This window comes from Podarcis liolepis (genome assembly GCF_965112155.1).
Source record: "Podarcis liolepis genome assembly, chromosome: 14".
In the NCBI taxonomy this organism is placed as follows: Eukaryota; Metazoa; Chordata; class Lepidosauria; order Squamata; family Lacertidae; genus Podarcis; species Podarcis liolepis.
In genome coordinates this window covers 40,482,658-40,505,222 of record NC_139569.1, presented here as the reverse complement: position 1 = coordinate 40,505,222, position 22,565 = coordinate 40,482,658, and the positions used below count along the sequence as shown (strand labels likewise).

The 22,565-nt window shown below is 41.0% G+C and overlaps 3 protein-coding genes across 7 annotated transcripts in view; 1 reads left to right on the top strand and 2 right to left on the bottom strand.

Moving 5' to 3' along the window:
- The window catches only part of LOC310693470 (NAD(P) transhydrogenase, mitochondrial-like), a 963,907-nt gene that overhangs the window by 776,380 nt on the left and 164,962 nt on the right, over nt 1-22,565 (bottom strand). The window lies entirely within an intron of this gene.
- The window catches only part of FAM227B (family with sequence similarity 227 member B), a 116,434-nt gene that overhangs the window by 24,079 nt on the left and 69,790 nt on the right, over nt 1-22,565 (bottom strand). The gene's annotated exons all lie outside the window — the stretch shown is intronic.
- FGF7 (fibroblast growth factor 7) overlaps nt 5,144-22,565 on the top strand; it is a 60,028-nt gene continuing 42,606 nt past the window's right edge. The window contains exons 1-2 of one of the 3 annotated variants that reach the window (XM_083476043.1): nt 5,144-5,423; nt 16,225-16,820. In XM_083476043.1, the coding sequence (XP_083332169.1) occupies nt 16,535-16,820 (286 nt within the window). In that variant the 5' untranslated portion in view covers nt 5,144-5,423; nt 16,225-16,534. Of the gene's footprint in view, nt 5,424-15,297; nt 15,721-16,224; nt 16,821-22,565 lie in introns of those variants that run through there. The other 2 variants (XM_083476042.1, XM_083476041.1) reach the window with 2 other exon arrangements.

The following is a 22,565-nucleotide window of genomic DNA, read 5'->3' as shown; positions in this document are numbered from 1 at the left end:
CGATCCATTCTTAAGGAAATCAGCCCTGAGCGCTCACTGGAAGGACAGATCCTGAAGCTGAGGCTCCAATGACCTCATGAGAAGAGAAGACTCCCTGGAAAAGACCCTGATGTTGGGAAAGATGGAGGGCACAAGGAGAAGGGGACGACAGAGGACGAGATGATTGGATAGTGTTCTTGAAGCTACCAGCATGAGTTTGGATAAACTGTGAGAGGCAGTGGAAGACAGAAGTGCCTGGCGTGCTCTGGTCCATGGGGTCACAAGAGTCGGACATGACTAAACGACTAAACAACAACAACAAATTAGATGTTCTCAAGACCTGCACTACTGTGACCAAGTCATCCTTGTCCAGGAACAGCTGAAGCTGGCGAACCAGCTAAGCTGGAAGAATGCACTCTTGTATATTACTGAAATTCAATGGTCTCTGCCACAAACAGTTCTCTTTATTGTATCATTTTTTAAAAAAAAAAATTGTGTGACATCTCTGAGCCTTCAAGATACAGTACAGCAATAATGACATCTAAATGGAGATGTGGTGTGGTTGGTGTAGCAGTTAAAAGAGTATTGGGCTTGAACTAGGGAGACTGAGTTCAAGTCCCTACTCAACCATGAAGCTCATTCAGGGCCCCTGAGCCAGTCTTGATCTCTCAGCATTACTGAGAGTTCTTGTGAGTCTAAAAGGCAGATGGAGAAGAACTATGTACACTGCTCTGAGCATCTGAGCAGAATAAAGATACTGTCATAACTCGGGTTGAATGTGCTTCGGGTTGAGTGCGTTCAAGTTGTGCTCCGCGGCAACCCGGAAGTAACGGAGCGCATTACTTCTGAGTTTCGCCACTCGCGCATGCGCAGATGCTTAAAATGACGTCACGCGCATGCGCGGAAGCGGAAAAATGCGACCCGCGCCTGCGCAGTCACGCCGTCGCATCTTACATTGCATTCAGGATGTGAATGGGGCTCCAGAACGGATCCCATTCGCATCCCGAGGTACCACTGTAATTTAATATGAAAATGATCCCATGGACTTTATTTTTGAAGGGACTCATAATCAAATATATTTTGAAAGTCAGTTTGTGAAAGTACTCTGTGCATGGTTAAAATTGCTTTATTTTAATTGCACCACAGATCGAAGAGGCTGCACTCTTAAATTTTCATGCTCCCATCTTCCAAGGTGTGAATGAGCATGAAGTTTTGCTTGTTCTTTTATATTTTCTTAGCAAGCTTCATGGCACCTCTTTCTATGGACTGTGTGATTCTAATTTTCAATAGGAATCACTTGCAGCAACAGCCTCACACAACCTTGGCAGAAGTCACGGAATTGTAGAACTGTTGCCAACCCACCAGTGGCCCATTATTTTAATCTTTTTTCCTCTCTCCAGGAGTGCATCTTTTCAGGCAACTCCCTAAGTATTTGGCTCTTAGGCGATGTGCTAACCCACATTTCTTTGCTGGGAACCATAGTATTAGGAGATGCCGTAGATACAATACTCCCTACCTTTTGCCCTCTGTCATCGAAACAGTGTTGTCATACAAAAGAAGAGGCTTGTCTTTAGCTGTTATTTCAAGTTTTTATAAATTCTCTCATCCCCTCCCCCTTTTCAGTCAATGATGACTTCTTCCCAAGGGCTAAAAGAAGACATAAATCAAGTTGAATGTGCATAAGTTTCTACTGTTTTTAATTACATAAAATATGCAGTTGCTTTTTAGTAAATAAGAAATCCAGAGCTAATACTATGAACATGGGTAAGAATTTAACCTCTTGGGGCTTGCTCATGCCAAATATCTCATCCATTAACTGACAGTGCTAGGAACAAGCAGAGCACAGAGGTTCCATATACAACACTTTCACAGACTATGATGACCTAAACTTCATAGAATGCCATGAAGAAACAACATTAGAGAGTATCAAGCAGCTAGACAAAATTTGATTAACTACTGAGACCCCAACATTTATGTATTTAATATTATTCAAGCAGATAGAAGCAAACTTTCAAATTAGATAGAGGCTTACATACTCTGTCACAGTCAAGCAAGAGCAGCTCAAATCTCCCAGTGTGTGACCTCAGTTTCTGTATGATGACACAGTCCCATGAGGGAAGCAAAATATTTTAGCATGTTGGTCCCACTGTTAATCAGTTTCAGCAAGACAGATTTGTGCTAAGTGCACAGAGTTGAAGAATTTCCTTACTGGACTAAATCTGAGTTGATTCCTACCACCTTAGTTTTATTTCAGTTCTGCAACTTGCTCTAAGGTTCCGGAGGGCTCCTCTAGACAACCTGTTCATTCAGCACTCATCCCAATTTGCTTGTGCAAAGCTTACATGACGGTTAGACAAGTTGCTTGTTTTCTATGGAGTATTCATTCTGATTTGTTTGCAGAATAGTTATACACCAATGAGCATTCATCCTGATTTTATCAACCACGGTATCCTTCTGGAGTGGCTGGCTTTGCAGTCGTTCTGGTCCTATTTGGATGGTTGTTTCCAGAGGGTGATGCTTGAGGAGTGTGTTTTTTTCGGCCCTGTGGAACATTCAATGTGCAGTTCTTCTGGATTTGATATTATCTCCCATGCTGTTCAACATCTGCATGAAACCGCTAAATAGGGTCATCCGGAGTTTTGAAGTATGCTGTCAGCAATATGCTGATGACACACAGCTCTACTTCTCCTTTACATCTGCAGGTGTGGCAGTGGAGGTGCTAGGCTGACGTCTTACCTCAGTTATGGACTGGATTAGGGCCAACAAACCGAAGCTCAATTCAGATAAGACTGAGTCAATGTTAGTGGGCGGTTCTCGAGACCAGATGGATGGGAGGTTGCCTGGTCTTGATGGTGTTATACTCCCCTGAAGGAGCTCCCTCTGGGGTACTTCTGAATTCCTTGCTGTCGCTTGAGGCTCAGGTGGCCTCGGTGGCCCCCGAGTGCCTTCCATCAGCTTCAGCTGGTGGCCCAGCTGTGCCCCTATCTGGACAAGGATAGCCTAACTACTGTTGTCTATGCTCTAGTAACCTCTAGGTTAGTTTACTGCAATGTGTTATATGTGGGGCTGCCTCTGAAGAGGGTTCGGAAACATCAGTTGGTGCAGAATTCAGTGGCTGTCAGGCTTCAGGGAATCCGCCCCCCCCCCAAGTCTTTTATTCAATATTCACAGAGAGAGGTTTAGAAATTCTGCCTCTTAGAGTAATGACGTTGCTCCAAGTGAAATCCCACCCCCTCCGTCTCTCCCATTATATGTCATTCCTACAATGGCTGATCTGTGCCTTCTGCCTTCTGCCTCTGAGCTCTTTGCTCCCCTACTTTCCATGCCCACCAGGTTCTGGGAGGGGGGTCTGGAATGCTTTCTAAAGACACTGAGTCTGTCAGCTGTCTCTCCCCTGGTGCTGCTGCTTCTTCCTGCCAGTGTGGTATAGTGGTTAAGAGTGGTAGACTCGTAGTCTGGTGAACCGGGTTTGCATCTCCGCTCCTCCACATGCAGCTGCTGGGTGACCTTGGGCTAGTCACACTTCTCTCAGCCCCACTCACTTCACAGAGTGTTTGTTGTGGGGGAGAAAGGGAAAGGAGAATGTTAGCCGGTTTGAGATTCCTTTGGGTAGTGATAAAGTGGGATATCAAATCCAAACTCCTCCTCCTCTTCTTCTTCTTCTTCTTCTTCTTCTTCTTCTTCTTCTTCCTGCTCCTTTCCTCTTATTTCCCAGCTTTCCCCCTCATCTGCCTCTGAGCTATGACCTCCGGTAAACCACTGTTGTAAATCCATGCTATCCTCCTCTTCTCTGGAAGAGTCAGGCTGGGGAGGCGGTTCCCATCATTCCTCCTCTGTCCAGTCCCTTACTGTGGTCAAGTAAGACAGTTTGGTGTAATACATCAATATTACACCAAGGCAAGACAGTTGGGCATATTACATCAGTTTCTGTGCCTAATTCAAAATGCTGGTTTTGACCTGTAAATGGATCAGGACCTCAATACCTCAAGGACCACTTTACCCTATATGAACCAACACAGACCCTGCAATCATAAACTGAGACCCTTCTTTATGTGCCCCATTCAAAAGGTCTGGAGGGTGGCAACATGAGAAGGGGCCTTTTCTGCAGTGTCTACCAGTTTGTGGAATGCTCTCCTCAGGAAGGCTTGCCTGGCGTCTTCATTGCATATCTTTAGGCACCAGGCAAAAACCTTCTCCCAGGCCTTTGGCCTTTTAAACTGGGGGTGGGGGTGGGTATTGATTATTTGCCACTATGTTATATAGTTTTGTGTTTTTATATTTTAAACCCCCCTGTGATCCTCAGATGAAGGGTTTAACAAACCACTTTAAAAAAATTGAAATACTAGCATTATTCAAAACTAAAGTCAAACCATTATAAATATTACTGCAGTAAAGGTTTCAAAAATGTTTTACATAGTAGCTTCTGCTTAGCGTATAAAGGCTGCAGTAATGGCATCCTTTTGACATATTCAGCAGAAATTGGCCAGACTGCCCAGTCTGATTTTCAAGGTCTTTTCATGATAAACCTCTTGAAGAAAAAATACCTTGTGCCAGAGATGTCTTTCAGGACCTCACCCTCCCACCAACCAACTATGGATCTTACTGTTATTTTTTTAAAGTTAAGGAAGGTTGTTCTCCTGACAGAATATTTTATAGTGAGCCAAAAAAAAAAAAAGTCTAGCAAAAGCCTTCCAAATTTGAGGATCACATGATATTATGAAGACTGTGATTTGTTGGGATAAAGGATTTAGTAGCATAGCTTTATCAGGAAATGCATCTGATCTGTCGCTGTGATCTGAGCAGTAGTGTTTGGAGAAGGTATGTGCTTGAGTTCGAAACAGCTGAGCAGCAGTTTTGGCTGATGAAAAGTATCTCTCAGATTCCATAACGCTTCTATTTCTCCAAGTTAGTAAGATTTTATTCTTCAGCGGAGAATAATGTATCATTCTGTATCTTACACTTGTTTTTAGTCATCAAATTAGATGCAACACACATGGTCAATAATTCTTCAATATTACATATTCAAATATTCTATGCAATAACTAATATTATAAAGAGAGCTTTTACTTGAGTCATGGCATCTATTTTTGATTCCAGAGCTCATCCTATAAATATGTGAGTGGGGATATTAATGCATCTATAGAAGTCTCTCCTGTTCAAAAGAGACAAGGTCTCAACCACAGTTAGCACCCTTTCCCTATGTTATTCTACTAGAATATACATTCCTACAACTTTATCCTCAGCCAAGTTTTTCTGACATTTTACATTTACATGTGGAAGACTGAATGCTTTCAGCAGTCACCTTTCCTGGAGTTGTCGACCATCACACTTTGGAAAATGGCATAATTCCATAGGATTGCCACATTTTACCACAATACATGTTTTGGGTGTATATTATGGGAAGCTTTCTGGAACACTTTGAGAGAGATATTTGAAGAATTAAGGTCTGTAGCATTTTGATTTTTCTTATGCTTGGAGCTCAAAGTATACTTGCTAACATTTGTAGAGATTGGCACATAATTGATACATACTGTGACCTATCACTTAAAAGATATTATTCACTGCTTTAGTGAGTGACTTTGCTAAACTACTGAAAGATAAGGCAAGCGTGTTTTAAAGAGAAAGGTCTCAAATGCCAAAGATCTTTGTGAGATGACTCAAAGGCTTATGTAATCTGAGCTATCTCAATAAATCTCTCCCATTAAACCCGTTAAGATCTCTAAACTGGCTCTTCAGAAACACAGGGGCTTAAGAGTATATTGGAACGTTGTTAGAACTTAATCTGAAGACTGTTGGACAATTCATTTTAAAGTAAGAGGAATGGAAACAGCCTGACAAGACCAGAAGCAACAGAGGTGTTCAACTAGAGTACTAGACTTCCATTTAGAGATAGAGGATTGGGTTTATACAGAAGCCATTAGAATGACTTGCAATGGGAGGCTGATGAAGTCTGTGGGATTCTGGAGAGCTATGTTGACATGGCTGGTAGTCCTGGTGTAATTTAGTCATTCCATAGGATGTAGAGATGGTTTAAGGTGTTTGAGAAGATTGCTCCGTAGATTACTCAGGGTGATCATGGAGGTGGTTCTTACAGAACTCCAGGTACTGTTAGATGGAAATTGATTGTATAGATCCATTTCAGTATCATTTGAGACCTGATTTAGGGCATCCTGATGCTACTGTTGTGACTGGAAGCAAAGGGCAGCTGTTCTTCCAGTTACACATAGAGATACAATGGTACCTTTGTTCTCAAGCTTAATCCCTTCTGGAAGTCCGTTCCAAAACCAAAGTGTTCCAAAACCAAGGCACGCTTTCCCATAGAAAGTAATGCAAAATGGATTAATCTGTTCCAGACTTTTAAAAACAACCCCTAAAACAGAAATTTAACATGAATTTTACTATCTAACGAAACCACTGATCCATAAAATGAAAGCAATAAACAATGTATTGTACTGTAAAATCAGTAAAACAGTATTGTAGATGATAAAAATGAAAATGTAACTTTTGATTACCTGCACTCAATCAGTAGCTGAACTGGGTTCCACACAGTCACAAAAACAAAAAATAAATAGCAAAAAAAGACAGACCTCAGCATAGCACTCAGAACAGAAGCATAGCACTCAAAACGGAGCATGTTCAGCTTCGAAAAAAGTTGACAAACCGGAACACTTACTTCCAGGTTTGTAGCATTCAGGTTCCAAGTTGTTTGAGAACTAAGCTGTTTGAAAACCAAGGTACCACTGTACGTACAAGTCTACACAGGAACAAACTACATGTGCTGGTGGCAGACATGCTTGTAAAGCGGAGTCTATCACATTCACCAATAAAATGGAAGACCTTAACCTTCTACCAGCTTAGGTTTGTATGCCAGCTGTTGGCACTCTTGGACAGAGAGAATCTGGCCAAGCGAACCATGCAATGATAACCTCCAGGCTTGATTACTGCAGTGAATTCCATGTGGGGCTGCCAAGTAAGACCTAAAGGCAACTTCAGTTGGTTTGAAACACAGCTGCCAAACTGCTAACTGGGACTGCCCCAGGAGGCCCGTTTTGAAACAACTTCGGTGGCTGCTAATCAATTTCCAAGTTTCAAAGTGCTGGTGCTTATCTTTAAAGTCCTGCGCAGCTTAGAATTACTTACCTCCCAGTGACTGTCTCATTCACTTGTTATTTCTGTCTACAAAAGTGTCAGTGGTGTACTTCTAAAAGCAGGGGGCAAACCTATTTTATATTAATAGAAGTTACATCACTATGGATTATTGATTTACCACTGCGAAGTCTGGATTTCATCCAACTAAGGTTTCTTCAAAGCAGACTCATTGAAATTAATGGACACGCAATTTATTTCAGTGGGTCTATGATGAGTAAAACTTAGTTGGCTGCAACCCTGTCTCTGATATGCTGTTGCTCTCAGAGGAGTGCTAATTTAACATGTTTTAGAGCATATGATCTACATTGGATGCATCTTTTAAGATACTCCTACCTTCTGAAGTTAAGCAAGTGGTAACTGAGTGCTAACTGGAAGGACAGATCGTGAAGCTGAGGCTCCAATACTTTGGCCACTTCATGAGAAGAGAAGACTTCCTGGAAAAGACCCAGATGTTGGGAAAGATTGAGGGCACAAGGAGAAGGGGACGACAGAGGACGAGATGGTTGGAGTGTTCTCAAAGCTACCAGCATGAGTTTGACCAAACTGAGGGAGGAAGTGGAAGACAGGAGTGCCTGGCGTGCTCTGGTCCATGGGGTCACGAAGAGTCGGACACGACTAAATGACTAAACAACAACAACAACAACAACAACAACAACAACAACTGCAAAGAGGGCCTCTTTGACCATGGCAGCACAACTGTAGAATGGTCTCTTCAGGGAGGATTGCCCAGAAGTTGAACTCATGTTTTCAGTTTCCAGTGCATGGCAAATATATGTTTGCTCTCCTGGGCCTTTTAAACATCAGCTGGGTTTCTGATATGGTCAGTGCTTTTTTCTGGGGGTTCTCAATGGTATACAGTACCAGCACCATTTTTCTAGAAGTAAAGCACGGGATATGGTGCTTTTTAATTTGATGATTTTATTGTCATTGATGTTTTATTGGATGTTTTACAGCTATGTTGATTCTAATTTATCGCTAAGTGCCATGGTGAGAGTACTCTGTACAGAATGTGTGGGATATCATTGTTAATAATAGATAAATTATAATATGGATGGGATTCTAAATCTCCTCCACTTGTGGCTTATCTCCCCAGAGTCTGTCTTTTCAGCTAAGCTGCTCTACTGAAAGTGAGTTTGGGTAAGAAAAAAGTCTGGTGTGTGTGTGAGAGAGGTTATGGGGAGGTAAGCAGTGAACATGAGAAGGGTTCCTGACCCACATAACCCCATTTGCCCTAAAAATTGGAGACCTTAACTTAATGTGAGGTAGCAGCAGACCTGGATTTAAACAATTTGGTCTATCGTATCACTTTCTGTCCTCTGTTGTGCTTGACCCACCATTGTCTGCATCTCTCTAGTAATAGTAATGTAACTTGTAACATATGTGTAAGATGACTGCACTGTATAGTTCCATACTGATTAATTTGTCAAATACCAGCTCAGTCTATTAATAATATCCTATAAAATTTCCACCTTTGCTTTTATAATTACTGAAAATTCAGCCGCGAGTCACCATATTTAAAAATTGCCTTCAAATGACTTGAATAATAAAAAAATCAGTTCTGTAAGCTTAAAAAGATTTAAGAATCATTTGAATAAATGATTCTTGAATCAGCTCACACATTCAGTTATCTTTTTTTATCAAGATACAGAAGTCTGTACTAGACAATGCATATTGTCAAGAAAGTCTATGCTATGTGATCTGTTGGTAAAATAACCCATAGGAATTCCAAAAATTACTCCTCAAACTGGTTTAGTCCCATTAAAGTTAATGGCCTTACAGCAGCAGAAATGGCATCCAGATTCCTTAATCATCCTTAAATACGTTACTCAGGAGTAATCCAAACCCAGTGGGACTACTTTGGAGTAAGTGATATGAGACCATAGCCATGAGCTTCAGCAGGACTTAAATATACAATAAGAAGCAGAAACTGCTGATTGCCCTAATTGTTCACTTATGTCAATGTATCCACATATCTGTTATTAAGACCTTTTGTAAGTTTTATCTACAAAGGAGTCAGTTGGCCTACACCATTAGCACACTTCTAAAAACAGTGGATAAAACCGTTTTAGATTTCCAGAAGTTGCATCATTATGGATTATTGTTTTAGCACTGCTAGTTCTCTCTAATATGATGTTGCTCCCAGAGGAATACTGATTAAAACAGGAACCAGATGTGCTTTCTATGACCAGATTGAAAAAAAAGATAAACAACTACACTAGAGAAAATCAATTGAAATAAAAAGAAAGCCCCGAGGGCGTTTCTAGAAACATGGACTGGTTTGGGTGGCAGTGGTGACTATGTAAGTATTTCAGAAGAATGGGGCAGGCACTGGAAACAGCTTAAAATAAAATAAAAATAAAAATCCCTCCCAGACTTAAAAGGGGAGGGGGGATTGCTGGGACCACCAAGATTCTCAAAAACATGTTTTGATTGTGCTATAAGAACCAAATCAAGGTTAAATAATACATTTGGCCCCGACTAGAATGAAGGCTGGAGAAGCTCCTCTGTGAAATAAAAAATAAAAGTTCCAGGTTTGGAGCATCAAAAGATACACCGGATGAACGTGGAAAGGATTCTAAATATAGCACCTATCCAGACATTGTGTTAGTGGAGCAGTACAATCATTTCTAACCGGCAAAAGACAAATTTATTATGATACATTTCTGTTCTGGAGATCTTCCCTAGGGCGTTCAACACTTTCAGGATGGCAGTCCATAGGAAAACCGACAAGCTCCCCCCAGGAGAAGGGGCTGCCCATCAGTCCTGACCATCCTGGAAAAACAGGCAACCCCTTAGACTTATACAGTAAACCAGGGGTTTTTAAAAAGACAACCATGCTAAGGGTATGGCAGAACAATCTTGCTGAAAAGACCAATAAAGCAAAATGTAAACCCAGTAAGGTGAGGGATCGGAAGTGGGACTGAATCTAGAACTCCCAGTCTACTCTCCCGCTTGTATTATTTATTTCGTAAAATTTATATACTGCTTGGTTGTAAAAACACACACACAAAAACCTAAAGTGGTATTGCCGTGGCTGAAGTTGCTAACAGTTTTAGCAGCTGGCTAGGCAAACATTAAGATCCTCACATTTGTCCTGGACTCTTTGCTCCCTGCTTTATTTGGAGATCTGCCTTCTTTCCATGGATGGGTATATGCTTGGCTCCCTGTTGCAGGAGTGCAGCCACTATTTTGTACTCATCTCAAGCTAGATGGGGCTAGCTCCCTTTTTATGCAGACAAGGCACTGTCTTCAAACAGTGCTTCAAAATGCTAATCTGGCTCAAGGAAACTGAAGGCAAGAAATAGGACCTTTGGGTAATTAGGAACTCTTCCTTCGTGCCTGTTTCATGAAGCAGGTACGTAAGTATGAATATTATAGGATATTTATTAGCTTTGGGATTATCAGTGGCTACTGGCCACATTAGCTATATTCTACCTCCACTGTAGGGATGCGGGTGGTGCTGTGGTCTAAACCACAGAGCCTCTTGGGCTTGCTGATCAGAAGGTCGGCGGTTCGAATCTCCACGACGAGGTGAGCTCCCGTTGCTCGGTCCCTGCTCCTGCCAACCTAGCAGTTCGAAAGCACGTCAAAGTGCAGGTAGATAAACAGGTACCGCTCCAGTGGGAAGGTAAACAGCATTTCCGTGTGCAGCTCTGGTTCGCCAAAAGTGGCTTAGTCATGCTGGCCACATGACCCGGAAGCTGTACGCCGGCTCCCTCGACCAGTAAAGCGAGATGAGCACCGCAACCCCAGAATCGTCCACGACTGGACCTAACGGTCAGGGGTCCCTTTACCTTTACCTCCACTGTAGAAAGGCAGTGGTCATCACAAGTGGGGAGAGTGGTCTGCACTCAGGTCCTCCTTGCATTCTTCCCATAGGTGAGCTGCTGTGATGACAGACTGCTGGATGAGATGAGCCATTGGCTTCATCTAGCAGGGCTTATCTTCTTGTGGAATTACAAGCCAAAGAATCAGAGTTGGAAGGTATCTTCCAAATGGGTATCTTTTCTCATAAAGGTAAAGGTGACTCTGGAGTTGTGGCACTCATCTCGCTTTATTGGCCGAGGGAGCCAGCGTACAGCTTCTGGGTCATGTGGCCAGCATGACTAAGCCACTTCTGGCGAACCAGAGCAGCACACAGAAACACCATTTACCTTCCCGCCGGAGCGGTACCTATTTATCTACTTGCACTTTGATGTGCTTTCGAACTGCTAGGTTGGCAGGAGCAGGGACCGAGCAACGGGAGCTCTGCACTGCATGAAGTACTGTGCTATTAATATTGTGGGCACTTTTGCTGCATGCCTAGAGTAACCTATGAGCATGTCAGATGGTAAGCAAAAGTCTTATTAGACACCCAGGGATTCCATGCTCATGTAAACACATGTTGTTTGAAATGTAATTTGGAATTTAAGAGTTCTCAAACTTCCTCACGTTTCTTCTCGAACTTCATCCTACCTGTATATATGGAGAAGCATTTTTCCAATTACCCCTTAGAATGGATCCAGGAAAAAATATCACAATGGGATTTTCACACCCTTTGCCCATGATGTGGGCCTGGGAAAATGATGTGACTGAAAGAATTTCAGAGAAAGATCCCAGTCAACTTGTCACAAACGGTGTACTGGTGTACTGATGTCTTTTCCCATGCCAGTCATGTTAGATGGGAGAAGTTAATTGTCACTGTATAGGTTTTTAAAAACTGGTTAAAGTACAGTATATTAGCCCTCTGACCCACGCCAAAGAACACCATTCAAGACAACTGAGGCTTATAACTCGGTTTGAAATAGTATGTGAGGTATAGACCTAGTATCTGTGCCATCAAGAAGAAACTCATAAAAATCCTCCAGGATTCCAAGGACTTAGAATTTTAAACAGCTGAAAATGTCAGGTATTCATGAAAAAGTTGTTTTATTTGACCCTACTCCTACTCGATTCCCACAAATCCATCCTCTTTCTCTGTTACAAACTAAACACACTGAAGATCATTCTATCAGCATTTTTTGTATTAACATTCAGCAAGGAACTATATAAACATTTCCAGAAAATGCAGCTTACTATAAATGTGTTTGCTCACTGGGTAAAACCCCCTTTTTTGGTTCATGCTTAGGATGCCTTTGCTTAATTGAGACTCTTTGCCAGAACCTTCTTTTCACCGGGCAGGCACCTGCTTGGGGTTGACTTCAAGCTGGAAACTGGACTTCTAAGGGCCAAACTGGACATGATCTTTATCACCTTGTCTGTCCTGGCATATTTGATAAACAGGAGACACAGAGGGCTTGAGCCGGATTGGTTCCATGGCATAAAGAGATTTGTAGCTTTATTTCTTTCCCCTTGCCAGGACACAGCTAAAGGAGAAAGTGGAATGATTACTACTACTTATGAATGGAAAAAATAAAAGGAAGAGATACCTGATAATTTTTTAATCCAAGATGTAACTTGTCAGGCAGAAGATAATTTCGACCCTTTAACTTAAAAAAAAAAAAAAACAACCACCAGCAGCAAGAGTTAAAGGGTTAAAGCAAAACTCTCCTAGGTGGGCCACAATGAAAACAATGCCAAAATTATTGTTTTTTAGATTTCTTTTTCTTGCAACACTTCAAACGAAGCAGAATAAATTACTGACATTCTAACAAACCCTTCCTCCAAGGGACCCCCAAGGCAAACAAGCAAGTAAAAAAACAATGACCAAAAAATTGGTCTTTCATAAACGTTTATGGGGGGAAAGAAAAAGTCTTCCTGCCTGACCAATAGAGCTTATATTACATATCTGAATGCTTTTAGTGGCATAACATTTTTGTCAGTGGTTTAATATTTTTCAGGTATTTTTTTTTTGTTATCTGTCATTGTTTTATTTTTTAATATTTTAAAATATATTTCAATAAAATATTGATTCAAAAACATCAAAATCCACAACACTGAATCATGTTGAGTCTCTAATCACCTTTTCTGTATAGCTTGCTGGACACCAAATCTTAGCTGTTGATCCCAGTTGCGGGTCACAGACTGAAGCAAATAATTGTTCATTATACAGGAGCCTAATTTTATTTTAAATACTCCTTTTGCTATTTCACAGTATGCAAATTCATAGATCACCAGCCGGTACAAGTATGCACCATCAACAAACCAGAAAAGCAAACAGAGATGAAGATTTTGGGCTCGGCTTTGCAACATTTATTATAAAATGTGTCTTGAAAAAATGTTTTCAAGTACACAGATTTATCCATTGACATCCCAAGAATGTGCTGTTTCGCTGACCCGTATAAGAGACGTTTAAGAAATAAACTGCTCTGAACACCTGAGGCACATGCTCGAGAATAATTTTACACAATTTAGCTACCACTCCTACACACACTAAATACCCATTTATACATTCAACAGAGTATTACAGCAGAGTCAAGTTTAACATTTATAAGAGGCAGGGACATCACAAGTATGAGTCAGTTGTCCCACCTAGTGATATTTATCATAGTCAGCCGGTTTACTGGATTTACACATGGAATGACTGTCAATTAGTAAATCAGAAAAGTATTAGTACTGTTCCAACTTTCACACACCTGCTGAACTCTTCTATTCTGTTAGGCCTATGCAGGCACTTAAGAAAACATATCTCCACACTGGTTTTCTGATTTTTATTTTTTTTAATATGGTATTTATTGTATTGTTTTATGTACAGCTGTTAACTGCTTTGATATGTTCTGTATGAATTAGGGCAATATAAATATTTTAATAAATAAACAGCTGGCAAGATGCTACATACTTAAAATGAGGTTGGCTCATTTTATCCCCTTTTTGACTGAAATAGCGGGCTTATCCACACTCACCTTTCCCCCGATCTTTCAGGCAAAGGTTCACGTTTATAAGCTTCGTGACCAAATGTGGGTTTCTTTTTTGCCCCGGAGCTTTCCCCATGAAAAGCTGCTCTTTAGTGCTCAATTGGCACAGACATCAAATCGGGTTTTCTGCAGATTGCCCCCTGCTCTGATTGAGCTTTAAAGAACAGGCTTTCATGGGGAAAGCTCTGGAGAAAAAACAAACAAACCAGGTGCTCAGGGATGGAGTTTTAAAGCACAGGCAGCGCATGGAAAGAGTGGAGGAAAGGTAAATGTGGATGGTGACTTCTTTGCGTGGGGTCGGTTGGAATCTCCTGTGTGGAATTGAGTCAGCAACCTCCTGGGCATGTTTATGAATCATAGAATTGTAGAACTGGAACTTTTGAACAATTGTTATTTAAATTATTTATAAAATAGTTGGAAAGGGACCATGAGGGTCATCTAGTCCAACCCTCTGAAATGCAGGAATCTTCTGCCCAATGTGGGGGTTGAACCCATGTCCCTGAGATTAAGAGCTCTACCAACGGAGCAATCTAATTCTTTTGGGTTGCATGCTATTCTACCATCTTGCTTGGGACTTTTCCTTTGGAGCTAGTGTTTGACAAATATGCTGACTACTGGATGAGCTACTCTCTCTGGGAGACTTTGAAGGTTGCCACTGAGATTTAAAAGTTTTTTTGCAATGTGTGGAGCGAGTAGAAAGGTTTGTAGGAATCGGTGGAATTAGCTTGTTTAGTTACCATCACTTCATTACTTGAGATAAAGAGGGCTTTCCACTTAGATTAAGTTTTTACTAGAAAGGTGACTGGAAAATCACCAACATGTGGAAATAGTAGAGGGAATGTTAGCTAAAGCTAGCAGAGCCCCTGACAGCCATTGTCCTGTTACTGAGGTCAGCAGCTGGTCCAAGGCTCCCCTTCGCATTGGCTCTGTGGGAGCCCTCGTACACAATATAGGAGCAGATTCATATAACACTTGCTAATTCTAAGGTGTATTGCCCTCCATTTATGTTTGTGTTCCCATTATGAGAACCATGTATCTGGAGGTGAAAAAACGCACTTGCAGAAAGCAGAGAACACAGATTAGCTCAGTTTTCGATTGACACTGATATGATTGATTATGCACAGAAGCATTTGTTAGCTTATATATTTTTTGGATTTTTTCTAACGCCCTCAATCTGCCTTGCCTGTAAGAAATATCAATTCTGTGCCATTATCTGTGGGAAACAATGATCGGAGAGGAATCAGCAGGCTTTGGAAAATGATTCAGAAAAGAATTACGCTTCACTAAATAAGGAGGCAATGCAAGCAGTGCATGAACTGGAGTCAGAAAACCCAGTATTTCTAGAAAAGTGGCAGGTTTGAGATTCACGGCACCAGCCATGTTGATAGCTCCCTCTGATGACCATAGAATTCCACACAACATTTTATTTTTGTTCATGCAGTCAACTGACAGCTGACTGCTTGTGTCCTAATTGCTTCCAAGAGAGGTCAGCAAAGGTTTTCCTTAAAAAAAAAAAAGCCTGAACAGACTTAACAGTGCACATACACACACACACACACACACACAAGTGTGCACGCACACGCACACATGCTCGCACACACCCTCTTGCGCGCATGTTGATTTATGGAAACAATTATGATTCTGTCGCAGTCTTTCTTGAGCTCCGAAAGTTTGTAGCTACAGTAGAGCGTCTCATGTTGCAAAAGGCAGACAACAGAAATGGAATACTTGTGTGTCCAGCTGTTATCAACAGGAGCAAGTAAGTCATCTGTCTTCTTTAAAACATCTTAAAAGATTTCTTAGCTGCTAACAGCATTTTCCGTTGTCATGATTTTGTAGTATCAGAAGCAATGCTCTCAGTGTCTTGTGAAGCAGTGGCAATGGAACTGTATATATACGGACTATGTAAAAAATAGAACTGAGTGTACTTTGTCCTGATAAATCTTAGATACCAGAGCAAGCTTTTAGGGAAATTACTACTAAGACAAATACATGAAGCAATCAAGTGAAAGAGGATGCAATAGCGGTTTTCTCCTGAAGAGTTTGGCAATTTAACTGAATCATCAGACTCACTAGAAAACTACAGAACAGGAGAAACAAGGGCTGCATATCAACATTTAAAATGCCATGTTAATGACAGAAATTCTAGCTCACATACACATGAACCCTTTCCCCTCCTACTGTTTTATTCCCATAGCATGAAAGATAGTTGCTTTGCTTATGTAATGACCATAAAAATTTACGCATACCACTTTCTTCATAGATCTTTTGCTTTCAGTGCGAACAGAGAATACAAGTAGCAAAGGAGGACGCAGCAGCCAAGCTTATTGCAACCTGTTTCTTTAAAGGATATCCTGGCTGAAAGGATTTTTAAGGGTCAATTCTCATCGATACCTGCATCTTAAAAATAGTAAGGACTGGAATTCTGGAAGAGGGAACAGTCGCTGGTTAAATTACTTTACAATTCAAGGGAAAGGCAGAGGAGGACAGGTCAATGACCAAGGAAAGACGATCTACTGAAGACGGATTTTTTTCATTATGTTGTTCGTGAGTACCCAGAACACTGCACTATAATGCACAAATGGATATTGACATGGATCCTGCCAACTTTGCTCTACAGATCATACTTTTACATTATCTTCCTCGTGGGCGCTATATCATTAGCTTGCAATGACATGACCCCAGAGCAAATGGCTACAAATGCAAACTGTTCTTCCCCTGAGCGACATACCAGAAGTTATGATTATATGGAAGGGGGGAATGTAAGAGTAAGAAGACTTTTCTGTCGAACTCAGTGGTATATCAAGATTGATAAGAGAGGCAAGATAAAAGGAGTATTGGAGCGTAACAGCAACTACAGTAAGTAATCTCTCTCCTGCAATATGAATGGATAGTTTTGTATCTCTATGCACTGTCAGATTTTTTTCTTCTTAGTGTTAACTTATGGTGCTCTAGTTCTTTTAAAGCATACTGACTATGCCTTCCTAATAATGTGGCAGGACATTTGGTACTGATTTTGAAATACGTCATTTTCAAGAATACGTTTCCAATATGTTGTAGATCTGCTAATGTATTACTGGCAGCTGGCAACTATTAACAGAAAAAGACTATTATAACAAGTGAATTAAGGTTGTTAAGTATTAAAAGTTTCAAACCACAAAGCTCTATGCTCATAAAATTATTACGAAATATTAAAGAATGCCTGTAGTATACACCCTGCCTGTAAGTATAATGTCTTAACACCATAGGAAAACTTATCCACACCTCAAACTGAAGCAGAGACAATGATGAATGATACCTTGCAAAAACTAGCCTGCAAAACTAGCCTTGCAAAAAAAACTTTGCCAAACCTGGAATGAAGACGAATTTCTTTCAGGGTCCTTTTTCACCACAATGATAATAAAATGTAACAGTATTTTCTTCTGTCGCGCCATCCATGATTTTTATCTATTTAGCTTAATAGGGAAGGCAACCTATTTTTAAAACCTGCAGGAGATTGTTAAATGCCAATTTTGATGTTGACACACATTTCTTGAAAGATTTTTCATCCGAGAGTATTTTAATAGCATTATATATAGATCTTATGATAGTATGTGTTTATTGTGCACAGGTAAGTACTGTAAATATATTAAAAACAATTTAACAATAATAAACAATATATTTCAGTGCTGATGATAATGGTAAAGAGTAGATCACCAATTCTTGTACTTAATTGTGGTATAGCACATGCTGTCTTGGGAAATAGAGATCTGATCTACTCAATTCTCTGTCTAAGTACTTATGAGAAACATTCATCATGGTCTGTGATTCACCTTCTTTTAATGTTGATGTCTGTATTAGTCCATTTTAATCTTGCAGGCAGGCAGTTGGAATAGACCAAATATCAATGTAAGGACATAAAAACAAACCTAGAGGTATTTTCTGGACCCTACTACAAGCAGGGACCCACTGATATGCCAAATTCAAGTAAACAAAACAACAAGATACCAGTATGTTCCATAGAGAACAGAGAAAAAATTCTCCCCAATTTCTGCAATGCTGAAAAAGAGAGCCATGCTTGTGTTTTATCTCTACATTTGTTGCCTCCTACATTTCTGGATGGGTTTCTAGCACCTCACACTGACCAACAGTGATAGAAACAAACTTTTATTAGGTTAGCTAATGGTTCAGTTTATCATATTTAAGATATGTTTTAGGTCTTTGTTTCACACAATCTTGATTTTGGTATATAGGCTAATGCTTTTAAATGAATAAAGCAATCTTGTTGGATGTGGGATTAGAAGTTACAGGAACAAAAAAATGTATATACCTTTTGCATAAGTTTGGGAATATAACATGTAACTAAGACTGACTATCTTAGGTACATTGCATTTAAATGTACTTACATGTACAGCAATGATATCCTTCTGAAAACTGCTATACAGTTAACACACAAATAACTGAAAAAAGAAGACTGAATTTTCATCTATGCCTCAACCATCTCATGTATCAGGAGAAGCCTCTATCACCCCTAACTTTGAGTAATACTCAATTAAACTGATTGAATTTACTTTCTTTCAACATGCTGAAGCAATCATATTGATTTCAGTATATCCAATCCAGAATCAGTGTTCTGAACTGAGGACCCTCATTTCAGCACTCTGCAGGTGCTCCAAATGGCATAGGAAGATCCCATACAAGCAGGCTTTATAAGTTAGGGAATCTATGTGCATGTAGTACTAATAATACTAATGTATAAAGCTGTACCTGTCCACTGGAAAAAAATGGGGAAGTCCTTACACATGTGGCGGTCTGCATAGGAACTGGAATTACTGGATAATCAAATTGCCAATTTATGCAGGTGAGGGTCTTAGGTACATTAATCTGAAACAAATACTTTTGAGATGACCTCTCCATATGCCAAAGTATCTTGTGAAAGCCACAAAATCATGTCACTGAATATTCACACCATGACATTCTATTAAACCCAGATGCCTACATTCTTCCTTCTCTAAAATGAGCAGAAAACAGAAATCATTGAAGAGCAGTTGCATTCTAATTTGTTTCTACACTGACTCCAAGTAATATAGAACAAAAGAGAGTACTGGAAATATGCATGCATAAGATCAATTTCAAGAGAGAGAGGAGGTAAAATATGTAAAGGCTAGAAAATGGATATTACTGAATGGGCAATTTTTCCCCTCTGCTGTAGGTGTTGCAATGAAAAAGAGGCGTGTGCCACTATAGCTACAGTCTGTGAGAAACAAATGGGGGTGATGCTGTTAAATGCTGCTCCACTTCTCTCTATAAACCAACTCCTATGTCTTTGCTATCTAATCTGACACCATGCAATTGCACTTAGGGACTAACTGGATGTTTGTAAATATGTGCCATGGTGCCCCAGCCCTTGATCATTTAAAAGAAAATCAGATGAAGGAAAGGAAAAGGAGTGTCTAATCCTTCCCTCGCCCTCTGTTTCTCTACCCAAAATCTCTGCCCATGGCTTTCCCCCGTAGGGTTGAAAGAACATGTACTCTTCCATTCATTTTTCCTTGTCCGCCACGTCTTTCTAGATTGTGAGCCTCAGGGTTGGGACTGCCTTAGGATATTGTAGTGTTAGAAAAGGTTCCAGTTGTTGTTTAGTCATTTAGTTGTGTCTGACTCTTCGTGGACCAGAGCACGCCAGGCACTCCTGTCTTCCACTGCCTCCCGCAGTTTGTTCAAACTCATGCTGGTAGCTTCGAAAACGCTGTCCAACCATCTCGTCCTGTCATCCCCTTTCCTTGTGCCCTCAATCTTTCCCAACATCAGGGTCTTTTCCAGGGAGTCTTGACTTCTCATGAGGTGGCCAAAGTATTGGAGCCTCAGCTTCAGGATCTGTCCTTCCAGTGAGCACTCAGGGCTGATTTCCTTCAGAATGGATAGGTGTGATCTTCTTGCAGTCCATGGGACTCTCAAGAGTCTCCTCCAGCACCATAATTCAAAAGCATCAATTCTTCGGCGATCAGCCTTCTTTATGGTCCAGCTCTCACTTCCATACATCACTACTGGGAAAACCATAGCTTTAACTATACAGTAGTGCCCCGCAAGACGAATGCCTCGCAAGACAAAAAACTCGCTAGACGAAAGGTTTTTTTGTCCGCGATTTGCCTCGCAAGACGAATTCCCCTATGGGCTTGCTTCGCAAAACGAAAACGTCTCGCGACATTGTTTCCTTTGTGTAAAAACCGTTAAAACCAAGGGTGCTTAGCTTGAGCAGCTGCAGTTGCGACTTGGCTTCGAGGAGCAACTGTTAGCACGTGGTTTGGTAGCCTTTTATCAGACTTTGCTCACTTTTGAAGATTTTCCAAAACTTTTCCAGAACTTTTCCAGAACTTCTCTTTCATCCATTTGGTAAGTTAAACTTTTAAAACTTTTTGGGGGGGTTTTGGATTTTGGGTTGGGGTGTTTGGGATTCAAGGACTTGGTGTTGGGAAGGGGTTTGCGATAATCTGGGGGCTTGTGGGCCTTTTTGGGGAATTTTTATGATTTTCTGTGACCATTGTGCCAGGTTGCTTATTTTTGAAAATTTTTCTGAGTTTGAATTTCTGAGTGCTGGCTGGCTGGGGGAACAGTGGGGGAGGTTTCTGCAGAAATCTGGGGGCTTGTGGGGTTTTTTTGGGATTTTTTATGATTTTCTGTGACCATTGGGCATGGCTGTTTTTTTTTGAAAATTTTTCTGAGTTTGAATTTCTGAGTGCTGGCTGGCTAGGGGAACAGTGGGGGAGGTTTCTGCAGAAATCTGGGACCATGTGGGGGTTTTTTGGGAATTTTTATGATTTTCTGTGACCATTGGGCATGGCTGTTTTTTTTTGAAAATTTTTCTGAGTTTGAATTTCTGAGTGCTGGCTGGCTAGGGGAACAGTGGGGGAGGTTTCTGCAGAAATCTGGGACCATGTGGGGGTTTTTTGGGAATTTTTATGATTTTCTGTGACCATTGGGCATGGCTGTTTTTTTTCAAATTTTTTTTTCTGAGTTTGAATTTCTGAGTGCTGGCTGGCTGGGGGAACAGTGGGGGAGGTTTCTGCAGAAATCTGGGGGCTTGTGGGGTTTTTTTGGGATTTTTTATGATTTTCTGTGACCATTGGGCATGGCTGTTTTTTTTTGAAAATTTTTCTGAGTTTGAATTTCTGAGTGCTGGCTGGCTAGGGGAACAGTGGGGGAGGTTTCTGCAGAAATCTGGGACCATGTGGGGGTTTTTTTGGGAATTTTTATGATTTTCTGTGACCATTGGGCATGGCTGTTTTTTTTCAAATTTTTTTTTCTGAGTTTGAATTTCTGAGTGCTGGCTGGCTGGGGGAACAGTGGGGGAGGTTTCTGCAGAAATCTGGGACCATGTGGGGGTTTTTTGGGAATTTTTATGATTTTCTGTGACCATTGGGCATGGCTGTTTTTTTTCAAATTTTTTTTTCTGAGTTTGAATTTCTGAGTGCTGGCTGGCTAGGGGAACAGTGGGGGAGGTTTCTGCAGAAATCTGGGACCATGTGGGGGTTTTTTGGGAATTTTTATGATTTTCTGTGACCATTGGGCATGGCTGTTTTTTTTTGAAAATTTTTCTGAGTTTGAATTTCTGAGTGCTGGCTGGCTAGGGGAACAGTGGGGGAGGTTTCTGCAGAAATCTGGGACCATGTGGGGGTTTTTTTGGGAATTTTTATGATTTTCTGTGACCATTGGGCATGGCTGTTTTTTTTCAAATTTTTTTTTCTGAGTTTGAATTTCTGAGTGCTGGCTGGCTAGGGGAACAGTGGGGGAGGTTTCTGCAGAAATCTGGGACCATGTGGGGGTTTTTTGGGAATTTTTATGATTTTCTGTGACCATTGGGCATGGCTGTTTTTTTTCAAATTTTTTTTTCTGAGTTTGAATTTCTGAGTGCTGGCTGGCTGGGGGAACAGTGGGGGAGGTTTCTGCAGAAATCTGGGGGCTTGTGGGGTTTTTTTGGGAATTTTTATGATTTTCTGTGACCATTGGGCATGGCTGTTTTTTTTCAAATTTTTTTTTCTGAGTTTGAATTTCTGAGTGCTGGCTGGCTGGGGGAACAGTGGGGGAGGTTTCTGCAGAAATCTGGGACCATGTGGGGGTTTTTTGGGAATTTTTATGATTTTCTGTGACCATTGGGCATGGCTGTTTTTTTTTGAAAATTTTTCTGAGTTTGAATTTCTGAGTGCTGGCTGGCTAGGGGAACAGTGGGGGAGGTTTCTGCAGAAATCTGGGACCATGTGGGGGTTTTTTGGGAATTTTTATGATTTTCTGTGACCATTGGGCATGGCTGTTTTTTTTCAAATTTTTTTTTCTGAGTTTGAATTTCTGAGTGCTGGCTGGCTAGGGGAACAGTGGGGGAGGTTTCTGCAGAAATCTGGGACCATGTGGGGGTTTTTTGGGAATTTTTATGATTTTCTGTGACCACTAGGCATGGCTGTTTTTTTTTGAAATTTTGTTGTTATTTTTTGAATTTTTTTTTGTCTGGGTGGGGAAGCAGTTGGGGAGGGGTTTGCAGCAGTAGGGGAGGGGCTGGGGGAGCAGTTGAGGAGGGGTTTGCAGCAGTAGGGGAGGGGCTGGGGGAGCAGTTGAGGAGGGGTTTGCAATTTC